This window comes from Saccoglossus kowalevskii, chromosome 10, assembly GCF_978046115.1.
Source record: "Saccoglossus kowalevskii chromosome 10, keSacKowa6.1, whole genome shotgun sequence".
NCBI lineage: Eukaryota > Metazoa > Hemichordata > Enteropneusta > Harrimaniidae > Saccoglossus > Saccoglossus kowalevskii.
Window position 1 is genome coordinate 1303904 of NC_140650.1, and position 21989 is coordinate 1325892.

Genomic DNA, 21989 nt, shown 5'->3' on the forward strand with positions numbered 1-21989 from the left:
AATTTTGATGAATATTTTTGTCATTTTTGGTAAAAAGTGATATTTTCGACTTCTTGTTAAAAACCGCAAGTCCAAATGCTTTGATATAACATATTGATACTACATGTGGACCTTTCAGAGATTTGTTCATTTCGTGATGATATCTTTAATTCTTTAATTTTGGTGAATATTTTTGTCATTTTTTGTAAAAAGTGATATTTTCGACTTCTTGTTAAAAACTGCAAGTCCAATTGCTTTGATATTACATATATTGGAACTAAATGTGGACCTCTCTCAGATTTGTTCATTTTGTAATGATATCTTCAATTCTCTAATTTTGGTGAATATTTTTGTCAGTTTTGGTAAAAAGTGATATTTTCGACTTCTTGTTAAAAACAGCAAGTCCAATTGCTTTGATATTACATATATAGGTACTACATGTGGACCTCTCTCAGATTTGTTCATTTCATGATGGTATCTTCCATTCTCTAATTTTGGTGAATATTTTTGTCATTTTTGGTAAAAAGTGATATTTTTGACTTCTTGTTAAAAACCGCAAGTCCAATTGCTTTGATATTACATATATAGGTACTGCATGTGGACCTCTCTCAGATTTGTTCATTTCATGATGGTATCTTCCATTCTCTAATTTTGGTGAATATTTTTGTCATTTTTGGTAAAAAGTGATATTTTTGACTTCTTGTTAAAAACCGCAAGTCCAATTGCTTTGATATTACATATATAGGTACTACATGTGGACCTCTCTCAGATTTGTTCATTTCGTGATGATATCTTTAATTCTCTAATTCTGATGAATATTTTTGTCATTTTTGGTGAAAAGTGATATTTTCGACTTCTTGTTAAAAACAGCCAGTCCGATTGCATTGATATTATACATACATGTATTGTTCATTTTCTAATGATATCTTTAGTTCTTAATTGAAATGTGCATTGCTAATAGCAGAGCTATCTCAGCCGAGAGGCTGCTTGTTGTCATTTTTGTTCAAACGTGATATTTTTGAATTAATGATATCTTCAGTTCTTTAATTGAAATGTGCATTGCTAACAGCGGAGCTATCTCAGCTGACAGGCTGCTTGACATTTTTGGAAAAAAGTGATATTTTTGACTTGTTAAAAACTGCAAGTTTGATTGCTTTGATGTTATACATATAGGTACCTCAGGTAGATCTCTATCAGATTTGTTAGTCCCCATTCGGACGAAGTTATTAATTTGGGTTCGTTCCGTCTGTCCGTCTGTACGTATGTACGTTCGGAGCTTTATCTCGGACACCCATGGACGGATTTCATTCAAACTTCACATAAAGACAATACATAATGTCTTACATACAAGTGTGCACGACAAGTAACTTTATGATCGGAGCAAAAATGGCCGACTGGCGCAGCTGTTTCTGAGAGATGACTGGGTCGATTTAGATCAAAGTTGGTATGGTGATCATACATATTTGGTTATAAGTGCATGTCATATTTTTTCCGTGATTCGAACTAATATGGCTGACTGGCAGCCATTTTGTTTTTCATGGTACCCATGCTACTTTCTCTTTAATGCAATGAACGTTTCTCTTTAAATTTTGTACCAATATTATTTTTGTAATTTGATTCAATATGACTGCACAATATCCAATTCTTGTGTAAAAGCACTAAATCATAATTTTTTTATAAATCCATCTCCTATTAATGGTTTCAATCTAATCTCAATGACTTCATCAGCATCAAATTAATATATCAGATCACAAAATTTTGGACGGGGACTGTGTCATTAACAATGACTTGTTCATTTCATGATAATATCTTTCAATTCTCTGATTTTGATGAATATTTTTGTAATTTTTAGTAAAAGTTATATTTTTGTTGATATTTTTGACATTGCTAACAGTGGAGCTATCTCGGCCGAGAGGCTTTTTGTTCTATTAATATAGTTTGATTCATTTTGTTGTGGTCATACAGTCTCCATTTGAACAAAGTCCAAAACCTTTGTGCATGTGTGTGTATCTGTATATTGACCATGCATGCCTGGCCAATCACATTAAAACTTCACACACTCATTTTACATCTTGAGATACATATGCACTTAAATTTGTAAGATAATATTTTTAGATTTGCTGTCGACTTTGTTGAGCAGAGCTTATGAGTCCATTGTCATCTGACGGCAGCATCCACTTTAACTTTTTTGACTTCTTCTTGAAAACTACCACTTCCACCATTAACAAGTAATTTAATCTGTTATATCACTACTCTAAGGGTTAAGCCAATTGAATTTCTATTCATGGTGTATAAACAAATTAATTGTGTGTGGCATACTTTAGACTGGGTAGAGACAATTTGTTTTGGCTGGAAGGTGGGAGGGGGGGTTCTGGCTGGGCAAAGATCAATACCATGATCTCTTCATCAAGAATGTTTATATGTCAAATATGTCTGTGAATGTGGCTTTAAAGTTTCAACCGGAAATCTTTGATAAATGTCTGAATCTGAAAACTGGAAATGATGCCAGTTCACACAATGTGATATGTACATATATGTACATGACAATTCATGAAGTACTGAACGCTCTCAAAAAAAATAAGCTTTTCAACATGGCTGGACATATTTTCAATAAAATAAAATGATAGAATTACTGGTACATTTGGTGGAAAAAATCAACGATTGGCCTTGGTGAACTATGCTAATGTATGCTAATGCCCCAGAGAAGTTACAGAGATCAATGAGGTGGAATTGTGCTACATCATGATTTAAAAAATCCCATATGCATTGTACATGTTGGTTCTGATGAAGTCCCAAAAGAAGGACTTAAGTTTTGACCTTTATGTTTGCATTTATTCATGCATGCATACTCACCTGTATCTCATAAAAACTTCACACATGCATTCTGGGATACATACATGTACATGTATGCATGTTTATTTTGTTTCCTGATCGGAATTACATGCAAGATGGCGGCCATTTTAATAATAAAAATTCATCAACATTAAGCATTTTTGTCATTGCAGAACAGGATCACATCGTTCATAATTGGTACTTACTTTGAACTTACTGCAACTATAATGATTTTCATTGGATTAAAACTGGCAGAATGACAGAAATTTTATATTAACAAATCCCAGGCCATGTCTCTAACATACGACTGATTGCAATGAAAATTTACAACTAGATTGTACATGTAACACTCACTAAAATGCATTTGTTTCAAGTTCTGTCATGTCATATCATGACTCGTCAGCATCATTTTTGGCTGTTAACTTGTATGAAATTCTTATTACAAACACAGAAAAGATGTATTATAATATGATGATCAAAAGGTGATGTGGTTATTGGGCAATACATTGATCATATTGACTGGTGCATTCTGGTATCTTATGGTATTGTAAATCCACTAGCCAGTCTATATTAGAAAATTTAATAAAAGATATTATGAAATGTCTGTATCATCAGGCATGGTATCCATAATTGTTATATGTTAATTATGTATGTTAAAGAGCTTTCAAACCTGTTAATGGCTATCCTATACTTAAAGAGCGTTTAATCATGAGTAATGTCTGTATTTCTAGAAACTAATGTCCGGACTATTATGTTGTATCATGATATCAAATTTATGACATATTTATATTATACTATTGTCTGACAAGTCATTTGTTCTTTCATTTGAAATGTCATTTGTAAAACAGCTTTTGTAGAAATTACCCTTTCCAAAATACCACAAGTTTAATTTGTCAGTCTGTATTTTAAATGACAGGATAAATCCTTGACTCGTTAATTGATCTGTGTGAATGTCATAGTAATATTGTAAACCGTTTAACTTTCACAGCTATAAATTTTGGGGATTTTATAGCAAGTTACTCACACACACTCGGGAAAAAATGTTATGAGGGTGGGGTGGCGCCCATCCAAAATCAGGCTGCGCCTTACTAGCGAGGTTGGTGAGCAGATCTCGCCCCCCATGCACAATTTCATGCTGCCGCCTACATGTATGCATTTGCTTCAAATGAACTATTTCTCTGGTGAGCCTGCATGGTCTAGTTTCATTCATATTTGTTTTGTTTTTACCCTTGGTGGGCTACTGATGTCATTTATTTTCACAATTTGATTCAAAATATGCGTAGTCCACTCATTTTCATGCAGAAATGCAAGGCATAATGGTGTGAATATGTCTTATGATTAACTGTCTATGTATATTGTAAATTTCTCTGCTAATATTTAAATATTAATGCATTGCATTCATAACCAGTGCTACCCATGTAGACTTCATGTAGCTGGTCAAATTTCATATCACTGAATCTCATTTTTCCAGTTATGTACAACACAATCAAACATATCCATTTTTATTGGCTCTACTGTCATCTCACATGTAGATGACAGAGTGAAGCTATTCACATAGGTGTCCATTTGTTTGTCAACAATTATATTTATAACACATTTCAAAACAGGGACTTAATTGTAATTCAGTCCCCGTCTGGAGTCATATTTCAGAACTCTGTGGACCAAATCTGTTCATTCCTTGCATGTGCCTAGTACTTTATCTGGGACATATGCACATGTAATGGTTTACTGATTTAATCCAATATGGCTGGCTGGCAGCCATTTTGTTTTTTGAAAGTGTGGTATCTTTGCATACTTTGTCAGTTTTTGTTTAAATTTAAAACATACACTATACTTGTTAGGATACATGGCTATGATGATTAATTTCTTGTTCAAATCTAAAATGACTGACTGGCAGCCATCTTGTTTTCCAAAATGTATCGTTTATTACATCTAATTTCTGTTCTCAGTTACTATACTTTTGGTCCATAGTACTTTATTTTTGGCATGAATAACATTTTCTCTAATTCCAACAGGGACTATGACATTAACAATGACTTGTTAATTTTTGACTCCCGTGTGCGAAGCACAAAAGGTAGTCTTTGCAGTTACCCTGTCTGTATGTATGTATGTATGTATGTATGTCACTTTTTTTGTTGCACCGTTATCTCAAGAACCACTAATCAAATTTTGGTGAAACTTGGTACATAGATGCTCTGGGATAATGCGCAGAGTTGATTAGGTTTTGGTAAAAATCTATGAATATTAATTACCTAATTTGCATGATAATTAGCTGATTTTTAGCTGTTCCAAGACTGTTCCACTGATATCTGAAGAACCACTCATTGGATTTTGATGAAACTTGGCACATGGATGCTCTGAAGTAGTGCGCAGATTTGATTAGTTTTGGGTAAAAATCTATGAATATTAATTATCTAATTTGAATGATAATTAACTGATTTCAAGCTGTTCCATGACTGTTCCACTGATATTTGAAGAACCACTCATTGGATTTTGATGAAACTTGGCACAGGGATGCTCTGAACCAATACGCAAATTTGATTAGTTTTGGGTAAAAATCTATAAATATTAATTACCTAATTTGCATGATAATTAACTGATTTTAAGTTGTTCTATGACTGTTCCACTGATTTTTGAAGAACCACTCATTGGATTTCAATGAAACTTGGCACATGGATGCTCTGAACTAATGCGCAGATTTGATTAGTTTTGGGTAAAAATCTGTTAATATTATTAATTACCTAATTTACATAATGATTAATCAATTTTCGGCTTTTCCACTGATATCTCAAGTACTAATCATAACATTTCAATAAAACTTGGTACATAGATGTCATATGACACTGCACAGACCTGGTAGTGTTTAGGGTAATATCAGTACATATTAATTACCTAATTTGCATAATTAATTAATTTTCAGCTTTTCATATTTCGAGTAGTAATGATCACATTTCAATGAAACTTGGTACATAGTTACTTGAGGACTGTGCAGAGACCTAATTAGTTTTTGGGTAAATATTTGTGCATATTAATTACCTTATTAGCATAATTAGTTAATTTTCAGCTTTTCACCTGATATCTCAAGTACTAATCATCACATTTCAATGAGACTTGCGACATTTTCTAGGACTATGCAGAGACCAGATTAATTTTGGGATAAATAAGTGTGCCTATTAATTACCTAATTTGCATAATGAGTTAATTTTTTGCTGTTCTATGGCTGTTGCACTGATGTATACAAACCACTCATTGGATTTCAATGAAACTTTTAAAGAGTACCCATCACATTTCAATGAACCTAGGACTATACACCATATTAGTTTTTGGTAAATATGTATGCTTCTTAATCACTTAATTAACATAATTAATTAATACTGATATCTCAAGTATTGATCATCACATTTGAATAAAACTTGGTACATAAATGCTCTAGGACAATAGGCAGCCTGATTAATTTTGGGTTAAAATCTGTTCATATTAACTCTCTAATTAGCATAATAATTAATATTTTTTGGGTTCTAATCACATTTCAATGAAACTTGGTACATTGTGCAGACCTTATTAGTTTTACACTTAAATCTGTTCATATCAGTTACCTGATTTACATAATTAGTTTTCAGCTATTCCATCAATATCTCAAGTACAAGTAATTTTTAATTAATTTTTAATATGTCTTCAATACTCTCAGCACACGGGAGTTCTTTCTAAGCTTTCTTTGATTTAACAATATTATTTCTTATATTGGTCATTTTTAGTAAAAAATGGTATTATTGTCTTCTTGAAAAGTACCAGCTTGATTGTATGATATTTGTATGCACAACCTTCGGTAGACCACTATCAGATTTGTGACAAGATGATACATGTAGCAATTGCAATTGTCACGACAACATCAATATACTAGTAAACTACCTTGGTTGTGATATGGCAAGAATATTCTGCTAACAATTAACCTTGACAAACACACAAAAAGACACATTACAATGTCAGCAGAGCTATTTTGATTTTTAGAGTGTAGGTAGACTGTTACATGTAGGTTCTGTTATCTATAGTCGTGTATTTCAGACAGAGGCTGTTGTACATGTATATATATATCTTGTTTACAATGGTCGTATTAAACCTCAAAACACCACACAAATCATTAAAATATAAATACACTTCTGTCAGTACATTACGTCTGGTAAAAACTGACAACAGTAGACTGGTATTGTTAGTTTGATACCTATGATATGCTTTCTCAAAATTGTCTAATTAAGTATGTATCGAGCTTGTAATAGTTATACATGTACATGTAATAATAATAATTTATTCAGTATGCACCCTAGGCCTCCGGCACTTTGTGCTAAACAAAATTACAACAATTTAGTGACCTTAAATATAAATACATAAATACATGCGTATAAAAAGTACAGACTCAAGGCATGTATTGTTCTCTCTGTTTGAAAGCAAAAACTAAAAATTTGGCTAAATTTCTCACAGTGTCCACATTGGATAAGGACATAAGCTGAACAAACTTCTCTATATTAGGGTTAATACAATATTTCCCTCAAAGACTGGTAGGAAGTACATATCAAAAGAAAATGGTACTCGTTGTCTATGTTGCCATCATGACAACTGTGACATAACATATTTTCCCGTGGAAGATTTACACGTCTTCCCTGTTCAATATTTAGAGTGTGGCTGGACACACAAAAAGAAGTTAGTGCTCATTTAAAAATAGGTTTCATTGGAATTAGTAGATAATGAATGAATGAACTTTATTGTTCCCGTGTAAAAAAAGAGTTGGTTACATAGGGTATTTGCAACAATAAAGAATTTTTGTTAACAAGACAATATTTTGAAAATAACTAGAATAAATGTACTTGAAATTTACAAATAAATAAATACACAAATAAATTATTAAAGAAATCTAATCTCTAATTTTGGTCGCAGTTAAAATAAAGTTTGATATCTCTTGTTGAACTAAAATATCTAGGGAAAGTGTCTCCTTAAACAATTTATAAGTATCAAGTCTACTTATGTCTATATGCCATTGTTGAAATTCAATTTCTTTACATCGTTTTCTGAACTCAGATAGAAATTTGGGTTCATTTCCAACTCCCTGGATATACCAAGCCTCAGCAAAACCGTAATTCATTGGATATTTTTTAGTTCATTGACCCAGCAATCAATCCCTTTTTTTTGCCAGATTGCATTGCTCTAGATAACATTGATGTACATACATCTGTTTGTATCCATTTTTAATATTTTTATCCAATATTTTACCATTCTGGGTGACCTTAATGCACGTAAACTAAATCTCTCAAACTCTCCCTGTACTGCAGCATTAGTTGCTGATATATTCCCTTTCAGGATATATTTACAGAATTTGGTATGTATATAGTTGTACATGTAGGATCACAATGACATCTCCTACATGAATATGTAATTCTGTATGGATTCATAACATAAGAAATATATTACATTCTTGTATAAAAATTTATAGTTAACGAGAATTTAATATGTGTTTCTAATTACTAATCATCAATCATGTTTAAATGTGAGTAGCAATGTCTGATTTACATAAATCATTCTTGATAAAAATTTTTTTTATTATTTCCTCCTATGCAATTAATGGTACTTTAATACAAGTAGCTGGTCATTGGTTTACAGGCATTAGTTGTCCCTTTGATGATGCCCAATACCCATTCATTAACCAAAATCATGTGATAGTACATGATTTCATGTGATAGTACATGATTTTATGTGATAGTTCATGATTTCATGTGATGTTACATAATTTCATGTGATGTTACATAATTTCATGTGATGTTACATAATTTCATGTGATGTGTGTATTATGCTTTGATATCTACAGTATTATACAATGAAGATCACATGCAATGTGTTTTTAGCTCCGCTGTTGACTTTGTCGAGCGGAGTTTATCATGTCCACCGTCGTCCGTGTCAGTGTTTTACTTTTTCGACTTCTTCTTGAAAACTACAAGCCTGAATGCTTTGATACTTGGTGTATATGTACCTAGATTTGTTCTTTTCATGATGATATCTTCAATTCTCTAATTTTGATGAATATTTTTGTCATTTTTGGTAAAAAGTGATATTTTCGACTTCTTATTAAAAACCGCAAGTCCAATTGCTTTGATATTACATATATAGGTAGGACATGTGGATCTCTTTCTGATTTGCTCATTTTTTAATGATATCTTCAATTCTCTTATTTTTGTGAATATTTTTGTCATTTTTGGTAAAAAGTGATATTTTCAACTTCTTGTTAAAAACCCCAAGTCCAATTGCTTTGATATTACATATATAGGTACTACATGTGGACTTCTCTCAGATTTGTTCATTCGGGATGATATCTTCAATTCTCTAATTTTGGTGAATATTTTTGTCATTTTTGGTAAAAAGTGATATTCAACATTTGTTGAAAACCACAATTCCGATTGCTTTTATATTACATATATAGGTACATTTTTTTGTACTACATGTGGACTTCTCTCAGATTTGTTAATTTCGTGGTGATCTTCAATTATCTAATTTTGATGATTATTTTTGTCATGTTTGGTGAAAAGTGATATTTTTGAATTCTTGTTGAAAACAGCAAGTCCTGTTGCTTTGATACTATATATATTGTTCATTTTCTAATGATATCTTCTGTTCTTTAATTGAAATGTGCATTGATCACAGTGGCACTATCTCAGCCGACAGGCTGCTTGTTAATCAAATAATATGACAGAATGCAGTGAGGGTTTGAGTGTATAATGCAAACACGTAATACACACTTTACAGACTCACTCACATGTATTAGCATTTGTAATCATGTGCATTTGTGTTTATTTTACAATTCATATGGCTTTAAATACAGGATCTTCCTAATATATAATACCACTTGCATCCTTTATACAAATGTAAGTTATAGTTAAAGTATACTTTAAATCCAACAAGTTTTGCTCTGGGTTATGACATTTGTACACAGAGTTTTTTTAACTGACAGTAAATGGTTACATGCCACTGTATATATACTACATTGCTTTAGTTAACTCTCATTTAATTGTAACATAATAACTACACAAGAGAATAAAATAATGATTAATGTGAAAGTACTGCTATTAGGCTAAGTTAAGGGTATGTATAAAAATGGTAATGGTCATTGTCAAGGAAGTGTCGCTGTTCAAAGTCAGCTATATTAGATTTGTTTATTACGGTAATAATGAAAATTTTGTTTATACTTTGTTGGATATTTTATTTCAACTGTAAAAGTAATAATTAGAATAATAATTGAATACTTGTAATTATACAAATGTTATGATCATAATTATACTCAAAATTAATAATTAAAAAATAAATGCTCTGGTATACAATGTCGCTATAACAGCTGTGAATTTAGCTTGGTTTTATTGCATATTACATAATCATTCAAATTAAAGCACAATAGCTTGGCTCTTAATGTTTAAGTTTTGGTAAAATTCATATTTGAGAAAGAATTAAAACAAGAAAAAAATCTAAATTTACTATTGACAGAGATAGCATAGATTGTAGGTATCTGAGTTTATTATGAAACGAGGTACAACAAAAATACATACCTAATGCCAGACATTATGCACATTAATTAATTTTTAAGCAGAGCTGTTGGTATATGTCCTTCATCATCCTGCATTTCATGTTTGCAAGCGACCAAAAATGTTTGGTTACAATACAAATAAATTGAATTTTACTTTCATTTCATAACAAAAAAACAAACTGATATTCTGTATGCTATTATAATCATAACTGAGTAATGTAATTTTGTCATCCGATCAAAGATAGGTATTTCGACTTGTCCAGAACCAGATCTTGGGCATGTGTATGTTTGATTTTCTTCAAACTTGGTATAAAGAGTAAACATAACAGGAGCTTGATGTATGTCATTTAGTCAACAAAGGCTGGCTAAATTATTCTTATGTGTGTATTGTTTTGAGATTTTACTTGATATACCTATGTTACTATGAGTTTATAATAAAGTATGCGATTTAGTAATTTTATTAGTCACATTGAATATGAATAGGAACAAATCGAATGCATGTACATGTACATTGTACAAAATGTATATACCTGTACTGGTACAGTGTACATGTACATGTCTATCTATTAGTAATAGTACATACATTGTATACACACATCACATTTTCATGTTTTCAAATTGCATGCATTTAAAGAAACGGATTCTGCAACAAAACAACAGCATACCTAAGCATAATCATAATTCTGTTTCAAACATGCAGTATTGAATGAAAATACTAAGCATATTCAAAATTGTTTTACACAGCTGATCTTGTGCTGTTCGAACATGTCTTCAATGGCTCAATTCCAGGATATGCACCACTTGATATTTTATTATTTGTGCTTTAAGTAACAAGTGAATTGGTGTGGCAGTGGGTTGTCTGACAGAATTCTGCCCTTTTTCAAAGAATCACGCAGAGAAATATCAAAAGAGTTTATGAGGTCGTTGCACATTGTGAACTGTTATGTCTCAATGTGTAATCACACAGGTTCAGTTTACAGAGGATTTGCTTAATACAGAGTTCAGTTTACAGAGGATTTGCTTAATACAGGGTTCAGTTTACAGAAGATTAGGTAAATGCAGAGTCCAGTTTACAGAGGGTTTGGTTCATACAGGGTTCAGTTTACAGAGGATTTGCTTAATACAGAGTTCAGTTTACAGAGGATTTGGTTAATACAGAGTTCAGTTTACAGAGGATTTGCTTAATACAGAGTTCAGTTTACAGAGGATTTGCTTAATACAGAGTTCAATTTACAGAAGATTTGGTTAATACAGGGTTCAGTTTACAGAGGATATGGTTCATACAGGGTTCAGTTTACAGAGGGTTTGGTTCATACAGGGTTCAGTTTACAGAGGATTTGGTTCATACAGGGTTCAGTTTACAGAGGATTTGGTTCATACAGGGTTCAGTTTACAGAGGATTTGGTTAATACAGAGTTCAGTTTACAGAGGATTTGCTTAATACAGAGTTCAGTTTACAGAGGATTTGCTTAATACAGAGTTCAATTTACAGAAGATTTGGTTAATACAGGGTTCAGTTTACAGAGGATATGGTTCATACAGAGTTCAGTTTACAGAGGATTTGGTTCATACAGGGTTCAGTTTACAGAGGATTTGGTTCATACAGGGTTCAGTTTACAGAGGATTTGGTTCATACAGGGTTCAGTTTACAGAGGATTTGGTTAATACAGGGTTCAGTTTACAGAGGATTTGGTTCATTCAGAGTTCAGTTTACAGAGGATTTGGTTAATACAGAGTTCAGTTTACAGAGGATTTGGTTAATACAGGGTTCAGTTTACAGAGGATTTGGTTCATTCAGAGTTCAGTTTACAGAGGATTTGGTTCATTCAGAGTTCAGTTTACAGAGGGTTCAGGGTTTGAAGAATTTTAAGTTTCACATAGTTTGACTGTATAATTTTTTTCAACAGATTATTGGGAACTGCTCGAGTACCGCTGAAAGATTTAATGAAATCCAAGAGTCATGCAACACACTGTAATGTCAACTTAGTTGATGGAAGCAAAAGAGCAACTCAGGTCAGTCTTTATAAATTTTGTACAATATAATAGTTTTTAAATAATTAGTTTTTAAAATTGAGTTATTAGAATAAAAGTGACATAGGCTTCTGGGAAAGTTAAATCACATCAAATTGAAGCCATGATCCTAAGTACTGTATCTATCCGTGCTTAGAGTTATAGTGACAATGACAGTATACTGTGTGAATTAACACACAACACTACAATGTATCATTGGAAAATACAAAGTTTACATTAAGGTTCATGAATATTTGACTAATATAGATATGACAATCTATGTAACCATGGGAACTTGTCAATTGCTTTATTTTACTACAAAACAAATTATTCTCCTCTCTCTGCGTACTCATTACATTGTCATTGACTATAAAGACACAAACTGACCTCTCCATAGGGACACAATAAATAACACTTTTAACATTATTTTTTGTTACATATTTGTCAATGATAAAACATGGCATGTGTTATTCCATAGAGGGCAGTATTGTATAATTAATAGTCATTATGTATCACTGGAGACCATAGAAACGCAGGAAAGGAGACTGAATTGTATATTAGGGTGTTGTATTATGGGTAATACTGTATCTTGAACTGGAAATGTACCACATGCCTTCCTAAGAAGTCGCATTATTCTATTTCATGCCTACCTAAGGATCTTCCTAGTACATTATACCGTACTTATCCGGGTAAGAGCCCATGCCTGGGCAAACGCCCATCCCCCACTTTTGACACAATAAAGAAGTTGAGGTAATATCCGTCCACATGCCCAGGGGGTCTTTTTTTCTAAACAAAACAAAAAAACTATTTTCTATTCGTTGACTGTGGTTATATTAACAGTTGACTTTCTTGAAGTCTGTCGTGATACTTATAAAAATTTTTAATTGCGTAAAACAAGGGGTGAACACAAAATAGCTGTGACAGCTTTCTGCCTTCAGGGCAGCGCGTTCACCGCTGATTTTTTCAGAATCATAACAGTCAGCAAGTCTATAAAAATAAATATTAAAGCAGAAACGGTAGTTCTCTTTTTGAAATATGTTGTGGCCCTAAAAAGGGCCGGCCGTTTGGTTTGTGCTTCCTTAGAAACGATTCAAGCAAATCGAATAAGGAGAGCCGCTAAGCAAGTGTCACACTCGTTCGGCTCACAGGCCTGTGGTTTGGTATTAGCGTTGTTGACAATGAAAACAATGTTGCAATATTGTAGCAACCCATACCTGGGAGAATGGTTGAAATCACATTATTTTGGCTTTATAAATATTTTGTAGCAGCTTGCGAATCCATAACAGGGGCCAGCGATATCCACCATGATATACATATAGTGAGACATTCCAACCGCCGGAACTTGCTGAATGATAACTTTCACCGTGATTAATAAGCGTCGAGTCTGATAAGAAAACAATGTCACGATTTGACCTTTATGATGAAATACTAGTAGTGATGTCATTCTTAGCCAATCAGTAAAGCAGATGCATAAAGATCAAAGATGATTGCTAGACTGTAAACAAAAGCATCGTGTGCCATCGCAACAGAGCGACCCCATTTTCTTGTCTCTTTATTATGATTAGACATGAATGAAAAGTGTCAAGCTGACAGACTGCGAAATCCGTGGATTAAAAGTGCTAAGTCCGAATTGTGTGGGATGATATCGACGAACTTCAGGAATAAGTTGTAGGGATTTTGTTCGACGGCTACAGTGACGCCGACTTGGACATTTGAGGGTTTTGAGTTCGACGAAGATGGCAATGAATGTACAAATAAAGATCTGAGTAGTTTTTTCAAACAGCTATGAATTTTTATAATTTTAACTCTGTAAATTTGTAAATTATTATTGTTCTTGTATGACGGTGGATTCGTAATTTGTCGAAACCGGAAATCATTTTACGCAGTTTAACCCCTGACATTTTAATTCATTAGTTCACTCGTATTGGGAGTGTTTGTCAGTGGAAAAATCCTAATTCAAATGATTTCTCACTGTCGATTTTTATTATTTCTGGTTTATTTGTCACATTATAAGCAATACATTATTTTTGTTTTACTTCTAGTGTTGCATATTGTTCATTTATTTCCGTTGCATGTTTTCATTTGCCATTGTATTCCCTGCCGCAGTTCGATCTGCGTGTTGTAAATTTTCATTTTTTTTCCCGGGGATCTCCTGGCAAACGCCCACCCCTTCTTTTTGTCAATTTTCCATGTTCAGGACCCTGGGCTTATACCCGGATAAATATGGTATATGCCTGCCTAAGAAATCATACTAGTGAATTATACATGGTTACCTAAGGAGTCATACAAGTACATTATACATGGCTGCCTAAGGAGTCATACTAGTAAATTATACATGCCTACCTAAGGAGTCATACTAGTACGTTATATATGCCTGCCTAAGGAGTCATACAAGTACATTATATATGCCTGCCTAAGGAGTCATACAAGTACATTCTATATGCCTGCCTAAGGAGTCATACAAGTACATTATATATGCCTGCCTGAGGAGTCATACTGTACTAGTACATCATACATGCCTACATGTTCTCCCCACACCATATGGCACCAGACAGCCTCGTCCTGGAAAGAGTTGTCCTGGAAAGAGTTGCCGACTGGCACTATTGCATTTGTTTATGATAAACACAGGATATTCACCCACTGGATCATCATTCTATTGTCCTTGTTTGTTTCAACACACAATAACACAATGAAAAAATTAACACAGTTAAATTAACTTTATTGAAACAAGACATCGCTGTTAAAAAACAACATACACGTGTGGCATCGGCCTAATGTGTTTTTGTTTTAACCTCCTATTGACATTCTGTTAGTTTTAACAAACAAACCAGATCAGAATAAGTCATACATCAAGATATTGGAAGGGATGGCAGCGATAAATAAAAACAGAAGGAAGGTTTGCAGTTTAGTTCTGTGTAGGATTTGTTTAGTCAGCGTTATATTCAGTCAACAATACAAGGAATACTTATTTCTCACTATTAATGTGATTTACCAGCATTCCATTAGAAAAGAAAACAGATTAAATTCTTGTTTCTACTTTGGCCGCAACAAACTGACGACATGCTTTAAAAATAAAATGGCTGCCAGGTCGGATGTAAATGTCTCAACGTCTCAGGTTGACGTTACTGCGAAAATAAAGTATATATATATTTTCACTTTAATCAAGATTAATTATAAATTGAAATATTTAAAATAAAAGTCAAATTAATTAAATTAACTAGTAGGATGGCAAAATGAATATTAATTAGCGACCAGCGCCAAATCAGGCTGGGAAGAACCCTGAAGTTAGGCCAACTGATAAAATTGTGCCATTCACATGGAGATCTCGACACGCACCGCGACTCTAGGCTGAGTCGGCTCATGCCAAAAATAAATCAATATCTGTCCCAATAGATGCTCGAGACCAAAAGGTGGCACATGCCGAGATTTGAATTTAAGAGAACATATACTGATTCATGATTGTGTTTCCTTTTTTGTGGTGGTGAGTTGGTGAGGTACATATTGCATTCATGTTGTGTAGTGAATATTGCTGACATTTTGACACTGAATGTTTTTAATTTACAGGCATATATTACACTGCATTTGAAATATGAACCCCCCAAGAAAGCAGGTTCTGGAGACAGTGGTGCTGATGAAGGTGAGATATACTAATGTGCAGTATTCCTTTGTGTATTATTGTTCTTACACCTACAATGTACTCAAAATTGATAGTATGTTGCTTTAAAGTTTAAAAGGTTTCTCGTCATATTGATTTCTCAGATGAAATTCTGAATTGTGATATTTCAAATGTTTTGTGAATTGTCAGATGATCACAAAATGAAAATATTTAGAATTATGAATGCGAAAAAATTAGTACATTTATATTTGTCTGTTTTTGGTAGTTTAATTGTGTATTTGCATTATGTATGGATTGCCTTTTTTGGATACAGTGATATTTATGCTCATGTCTGGTCATTATGTATGGATTACCCTTTTTACCTTGCCCGTACCATCAAAGATGGAAGGGAAAGGTATATTAAGGGAAAAATTTTGTCCAGCGTTGTCGTCGTTGTTGTTGTTGTCGTCGTCGTTAATAATTGTTATTGTGTGCATAATAACTTTACTAATTCTATTCCAAACTTTATCAAACTTGGTCACCTTATTCATCAGTATAAAGTCTTCCCTGAGTTTGAACAACAGATGTCCTGTATGAAAATATCATGCAAAAATTGAGAAAATCTGATAAAATATTTTGACTGTTTCTACTTGACTGATCACTGGTGATACACATCAAAGATCACTGATCTCAGTGGAAATATGCATTGTTGTATGTGTTCAATGAAGCAAATGATTTATCTTGTAATAATATCCTTGGTAATGTATCTCAGAATCCCATACTGGGTTTCAAAACCAACTCATGGAGAGATTGCACAGTCTGATACACATTTGCAAACCTACCAATAAAATCTTTACAGAAAACAAGATGTCAGAAAATCAATATATGCACTCCTATGAACTGGGTGCCTAACTTTGATCAAGATCTGAAGCTAATAGAAAATCTGTTTAGTTCAAAGTTATCAAATCAAAAACAATACATAAAAAATACATTAAAAGCAAAACATTTCATCCACATTTTAAAAAGAAAATTATTCTAAAATATATGTATTCTGTATTTGACAAACAGTTCATTCGACAAATGAAAACTCACAGGAATATGTTTCAGCTATTAGAACAGAATGATCGAGTTTTTATAATACTAGTTTAATAAAAACGCACTTCAAAGATTGCAGTGTTTGAAGATGTAGATTCTCAGGAGGCAACAGTACTGTTGACTTCTCCCTCCACTGGACACCAACTAACTATTTAAGTTGATTTGCATACAAAGCAGAGCTTGCAACATGATAGCTATTCATAAAGGGTGTTTTTTTTTACTTTTCATATAATACAGTAGTCACACAATGAGGCAGTTCATATTTGCCTCAGTGAATCATTAATTTTTGACAGACACCTGTACAAAATACTTGGACAAAACCCAGCTAAAATTTTCTGTTATCTTGCATGTTTTATGAATCTATTCACATCTAAATGCAGCACTTTTTTTTTTCAATGAGACATTTGTTTTTATACTAAAATATCTGAATTACTTTGAAGAAAGCTGGAAATTATGTCCCTTAAAATAATTAAACAAATAAGGCACCAATGTTTTTGTAAGATATTTACATCCTTTAAGGACATTCGGTAGACTGATTCCCCACTGTTGGTTCAACCCCAAAACTTGTTTGTATTCAAAATTAATTATGACAATGCATATTTATATTGAAACAAACTATGATAAAGGGAATTATATTATATAACAAAGGGCAAGGTCACCAGAGTTCAACTATGTTTGGATACAGTGATATTTATGCTCATGTCTGTTTTTGGTAGTTTAATTGTGTATTTGCATTATGTATGGATTGCCCTTTTTGGATACAGTGATATTTATGCTCATGTCTGGTTGCAGATATTCTTCCCAGGTGTCCAATTTGTTCTGGGTTTTCATTGATAAGAAATACACACACAATGGAATCTTTGTTAATTGGATAGGTACCTGAGTTGCATACACTTATTCTATAAATATCTCAGCCACTGATTATCCTTAATGCTGCTATTTAATTTATTGTACATGTAGTAGTGAATGCAGTATATAGTTACACTTAAGGCACTTAATTTAATTGTGAGGATTTGCATAATTATTAGCAAGATTAAATAAATAGTCAGCAAAATATTTCTCTCCAAATCAGGTGAAGAATCCTAAATTGTGAGCATTTTTTTCTCTTGAAACAGATTAAGGGTTGACCATATGAAATTGAGGGGAAAGCTTTTCGCTTATTCATTTGTATGTAAATCAGAACTATTTTGTTCACCAACCCATCCTCTGTGTCCACCAACCCAACCCCTGTGTCCACCAACCCATCCTCTGTGTTCACCAACCCATCCTCTGTGTTCACCAATCCATTCTCTGTGTCCACAAACCACTCTTCTGTGTCCACAAACCCTCTTCTGTGTGACCAACCCATCCTCTGTGTCCACCAATCCATCCCCTGTGTCCATCAACCCATCCCCTGAGTACACCAACCCTTTCTTCTGTGTCACCAACCCATCCTCTGTGTTCACAACCCATCCTCTGTGTCCACCAACCCATCCTATGTGTCCACCAACCCATCCTTTGTGTTCACCACCAACCCATTTTCTGTGTCCACCAACCCATACTCTGTGTTCAACAACCAATCCTCTGTGTTCACCAACCCATCTTCTGTGTTCACCAACCCATCTTCTGTGTATACCAACCCATCCTTTGTGTCCACCAACCCATCTTCTGTGTTCATCAACCCATCCTCTGTGTTCACCAACCCATCCTCTGTGCACACCAATCCTTTCTTCTGTGTCACCAACCCTTTCTTCTGTGTCACCAACCCATCCTCTGTGTTCACAACCCATCCTCTGTGTCCACCAACCCATCCTATGTGTCCACCAACCCATCCTCTGTGTTCACCAACCCATCCTCTGTGTTCACCAACCCATACCCTGTGTTCAACAACCAATCCTCTGTGTTCACCAACCCATCTTCTGTGTTCACCAACCCATCTTCTGTGTTCACCAACCCATCCTTTGTGTCCACCAACCCATCTTCTGTGTTCACCAACCCATCCTCTGTGCACACCAATCCTTTCTTCTGTGTCACCAACCCTTTCTTCTGTGTCACCAACCCATCCTCTGTGTTCACAACCCATCCTCTGTGTCCACCAACCCATCCTATGTGTCCACCAACCCATCCTCTGTGTTCACCACCAACCCATCCTCTGTGTCCACCAACCCATCCTCTGTGTTCACCAACCCATCCTCTGTGTTCACCAACCCATACCCTGTGTTCACCAACCAATCCTCTGTGTTCACCAACCCAACCCCTGTGTTCACCAACCAATCCTCTGTGTCCACCAACCCATACCCTGTGTTCACCAACCAATCCTCTGTGTTCACCAACCCATCTTCTGTGTTCACCAACCCATCCTGTGTCTACCAACCCATCTTCTGTGTCCACCAACCCATCCTCTGTGTTCACCAACCCATTCCCTGTGTCCACCAACCCATTCCCTGTGTCCACCAACCCATCCTCTGTGTTCACCAACCCATCCTCTGTGTTCACCAACCCATCCTCTGTGTTCATCAACCCATCCTCTGTGTTCACCAACCCATTCCCTGTGTCCACCAATCCATCCTCTGTGTTCACCAACCCATCCTCTGTGTTCACCAACCCATCCTCTGTGTTCACCATTCCATCCTCTGTGTTCACCAATCCATCCTCTGTGTTCACCAATCCATCCTCTGTGTCATCAACCCATCCTCTGTGTCCACCAACCGATCTTCTGTGTCCACCATCCCATCTTCTGTGTACTCCAACCTATCTTTTGTGTCTACCAACCCATTATCTGTGTTCCCCACCCCCAATATCTGCATCTGCCATTCTGTCCACCATCCCTACCAAACTGTGTCACAATGGCCATGGCTACAAATTAGTATTTCTCATCCATTAACTGTTTATCTGATGAAACAAAAAAATCAGAACTGTCACATCACCAAATGAAAGGATTTACCATTCGACATAGGGGTGGAGGGTGCAGATTTTTGGGATGAATTGGATAGGATAACAGATTCTAACCAAATTTTAAAAAATCCAATAAAAATGTTATATATTTTTTACCAAGTTGTTTTGTTTGGTTAACATGCATGAGTATTACATTGATAATATAGGCGCATAGAAATGATACCTGACTTTCTCAAACTTTAAATCTTTTTTCTGCAATTAGTTTAGATGTTGTTAATACAGTTTATTTGGATCATACACATTACTATGCCTTCATTCTACTGAAAGGTTCACCTTTTTTTATCTGCTCTGACCTAAAAAATTAAATATTTGTGATAAAAAGTAATCAACATTTTTGACTTGGTATTTGTTTGTAATTAAAACATTCTTTTCTTTGTGAATTGTATTATGGGACATTGACATTGACATGGTGTATAGCTCGAGGTAGTGTTAAATTTACATGCAACGTATGTAATGCTGATAAGGTGATGACCAGTATTATTTGCATATCGTAGGATTTTATGATTGAAATTAAGCATTTATGTGAATAACATTATAAAAAATGTGAATAATGTTGAAACTGCAATTACTATGCATGACATTGGTTGATGTGGTTCATTGTACCCAGGGCAGTATAAATAAGGAGTAGCTAGTGTTTTATGAACCGAATACCAAATGTCTGCATGTGACTGTTAGCATGAGATCATCTGCCAGACATACGATGGCTATAATCTTGATCACCTAATTCATATTTATAAACCATCATATTTACATGTAGTGACAATTAAAGCTCAAGCTTGAAGTGCACACTACCTATAATGTTTTCTGTATGCATTTAAAATATCCATAATCTGTTTAAATTTTGAATTACCTCATACCACTAAGATTTCATGCTGTAAAATTTGAATAGAGGTGGTACAATGTAGGGGTGACATGTCTCCCAAAATGAGATATATTTTGTTGGTTTTAGATACCTATACTTCTATGCCAACAAATTAACCTTCAGCACTTCTGTTACATAGTACACCTCCACATCCCAGTTTTAGGGAGGGTGTGTGTTTGTTTGGGTGTCCTGCCAGTCAATGCTTGAAAATTAATGATTTATTTTTAATCAAAAAAATGAATTTGAAATTAATGATTTCTTTTTAATCAAAAAAATGAAATGAAATGAATTTCAAAATTATTAAAGAAAATTTTTAGTCCCCGTTCGGACGAAGTCCGAAAACGGGGATTTATAATTCGGTCTCCGTGCGTCCGTGCGTCCGTCCAGAGTCATATCTCAGAATCCCTTGGACCGATTCTGTTCATTCTTTGCATGTGCCTAGTACTTTATGTGGGACATATGCACATACAGTGGTTTAGCGATTCGATTCAAAATGGCCGACTGGCAGCCATCTTGTTTTTTGAAAATGTTGTATTTTGGACATGCTTTGTCAGTTTTCATTCAAACTTGGTACATAGATTATACATGTTAGAATACATGTCCATTATGATTTATTTCACAATTGGATCAAAGATGGCCGACTGGCAGCCATCTTGTTTTTTGAAAATGTTGTATTTTGGACTTGCTTTGTCAGTTTTCGTTCAAATTTAGTACATAGATCATACATGTTAGGATACATGTCCCCGACCGTCCGTGAGTTCCTGAGTCTGTCCGTCCGACTGTCCGTGTGTCCGTCTGTCCGTGCGTCAGTCTATCCAACGTCATATTTCAGAATCCTGTGGACCGATTCCGTTCATTCTTTGCATGTGCCTAGTACCTTATGTGGGACATATACACATGCAGTGGTTTAGCGATTCGATTCAAAATGGCCGACTGGCAGCCATCTTGTTTTTTGAAAATGTTGTATTTTGGACATGCTTTGTCAGTTGTCATTCAAACTTGGTACATACTGTGAAATACTTTATTTTCGCTGAAAAGACTTTTTGGGTGTTTTGTATAGAATTTATTTTCACTGATTTTTGATGGGTTTAATGTAAAATATAGGAAAAAAGGTATATTCGCTG

The 21989-nt window shown here is 34.3% G+C and overlaps 1 protein-coding gene across 1 annotated transcript in view; it reads left to right on the forward strand.

The window, feature by feature from the left end:
- Positions 1–21989, forward strand: part of LOC144355725 (dysferlin-like) — a 190764-nt gene that overhangs the window by 18533 nt on the left and 150242 nt on the right. The window contains exons 4-5 of the mRNA XM_085504822.1: positions 12277–12382; positions 15944–16016. Coding sequence (XP_085360948.1) covers positions 12277–12382; positions 15944–16016 — 179 coding nt within the window. The remainder of the gene's footprint in view (positions 1–12276; positions 12383–15943; positions 16017–21989) is intronic.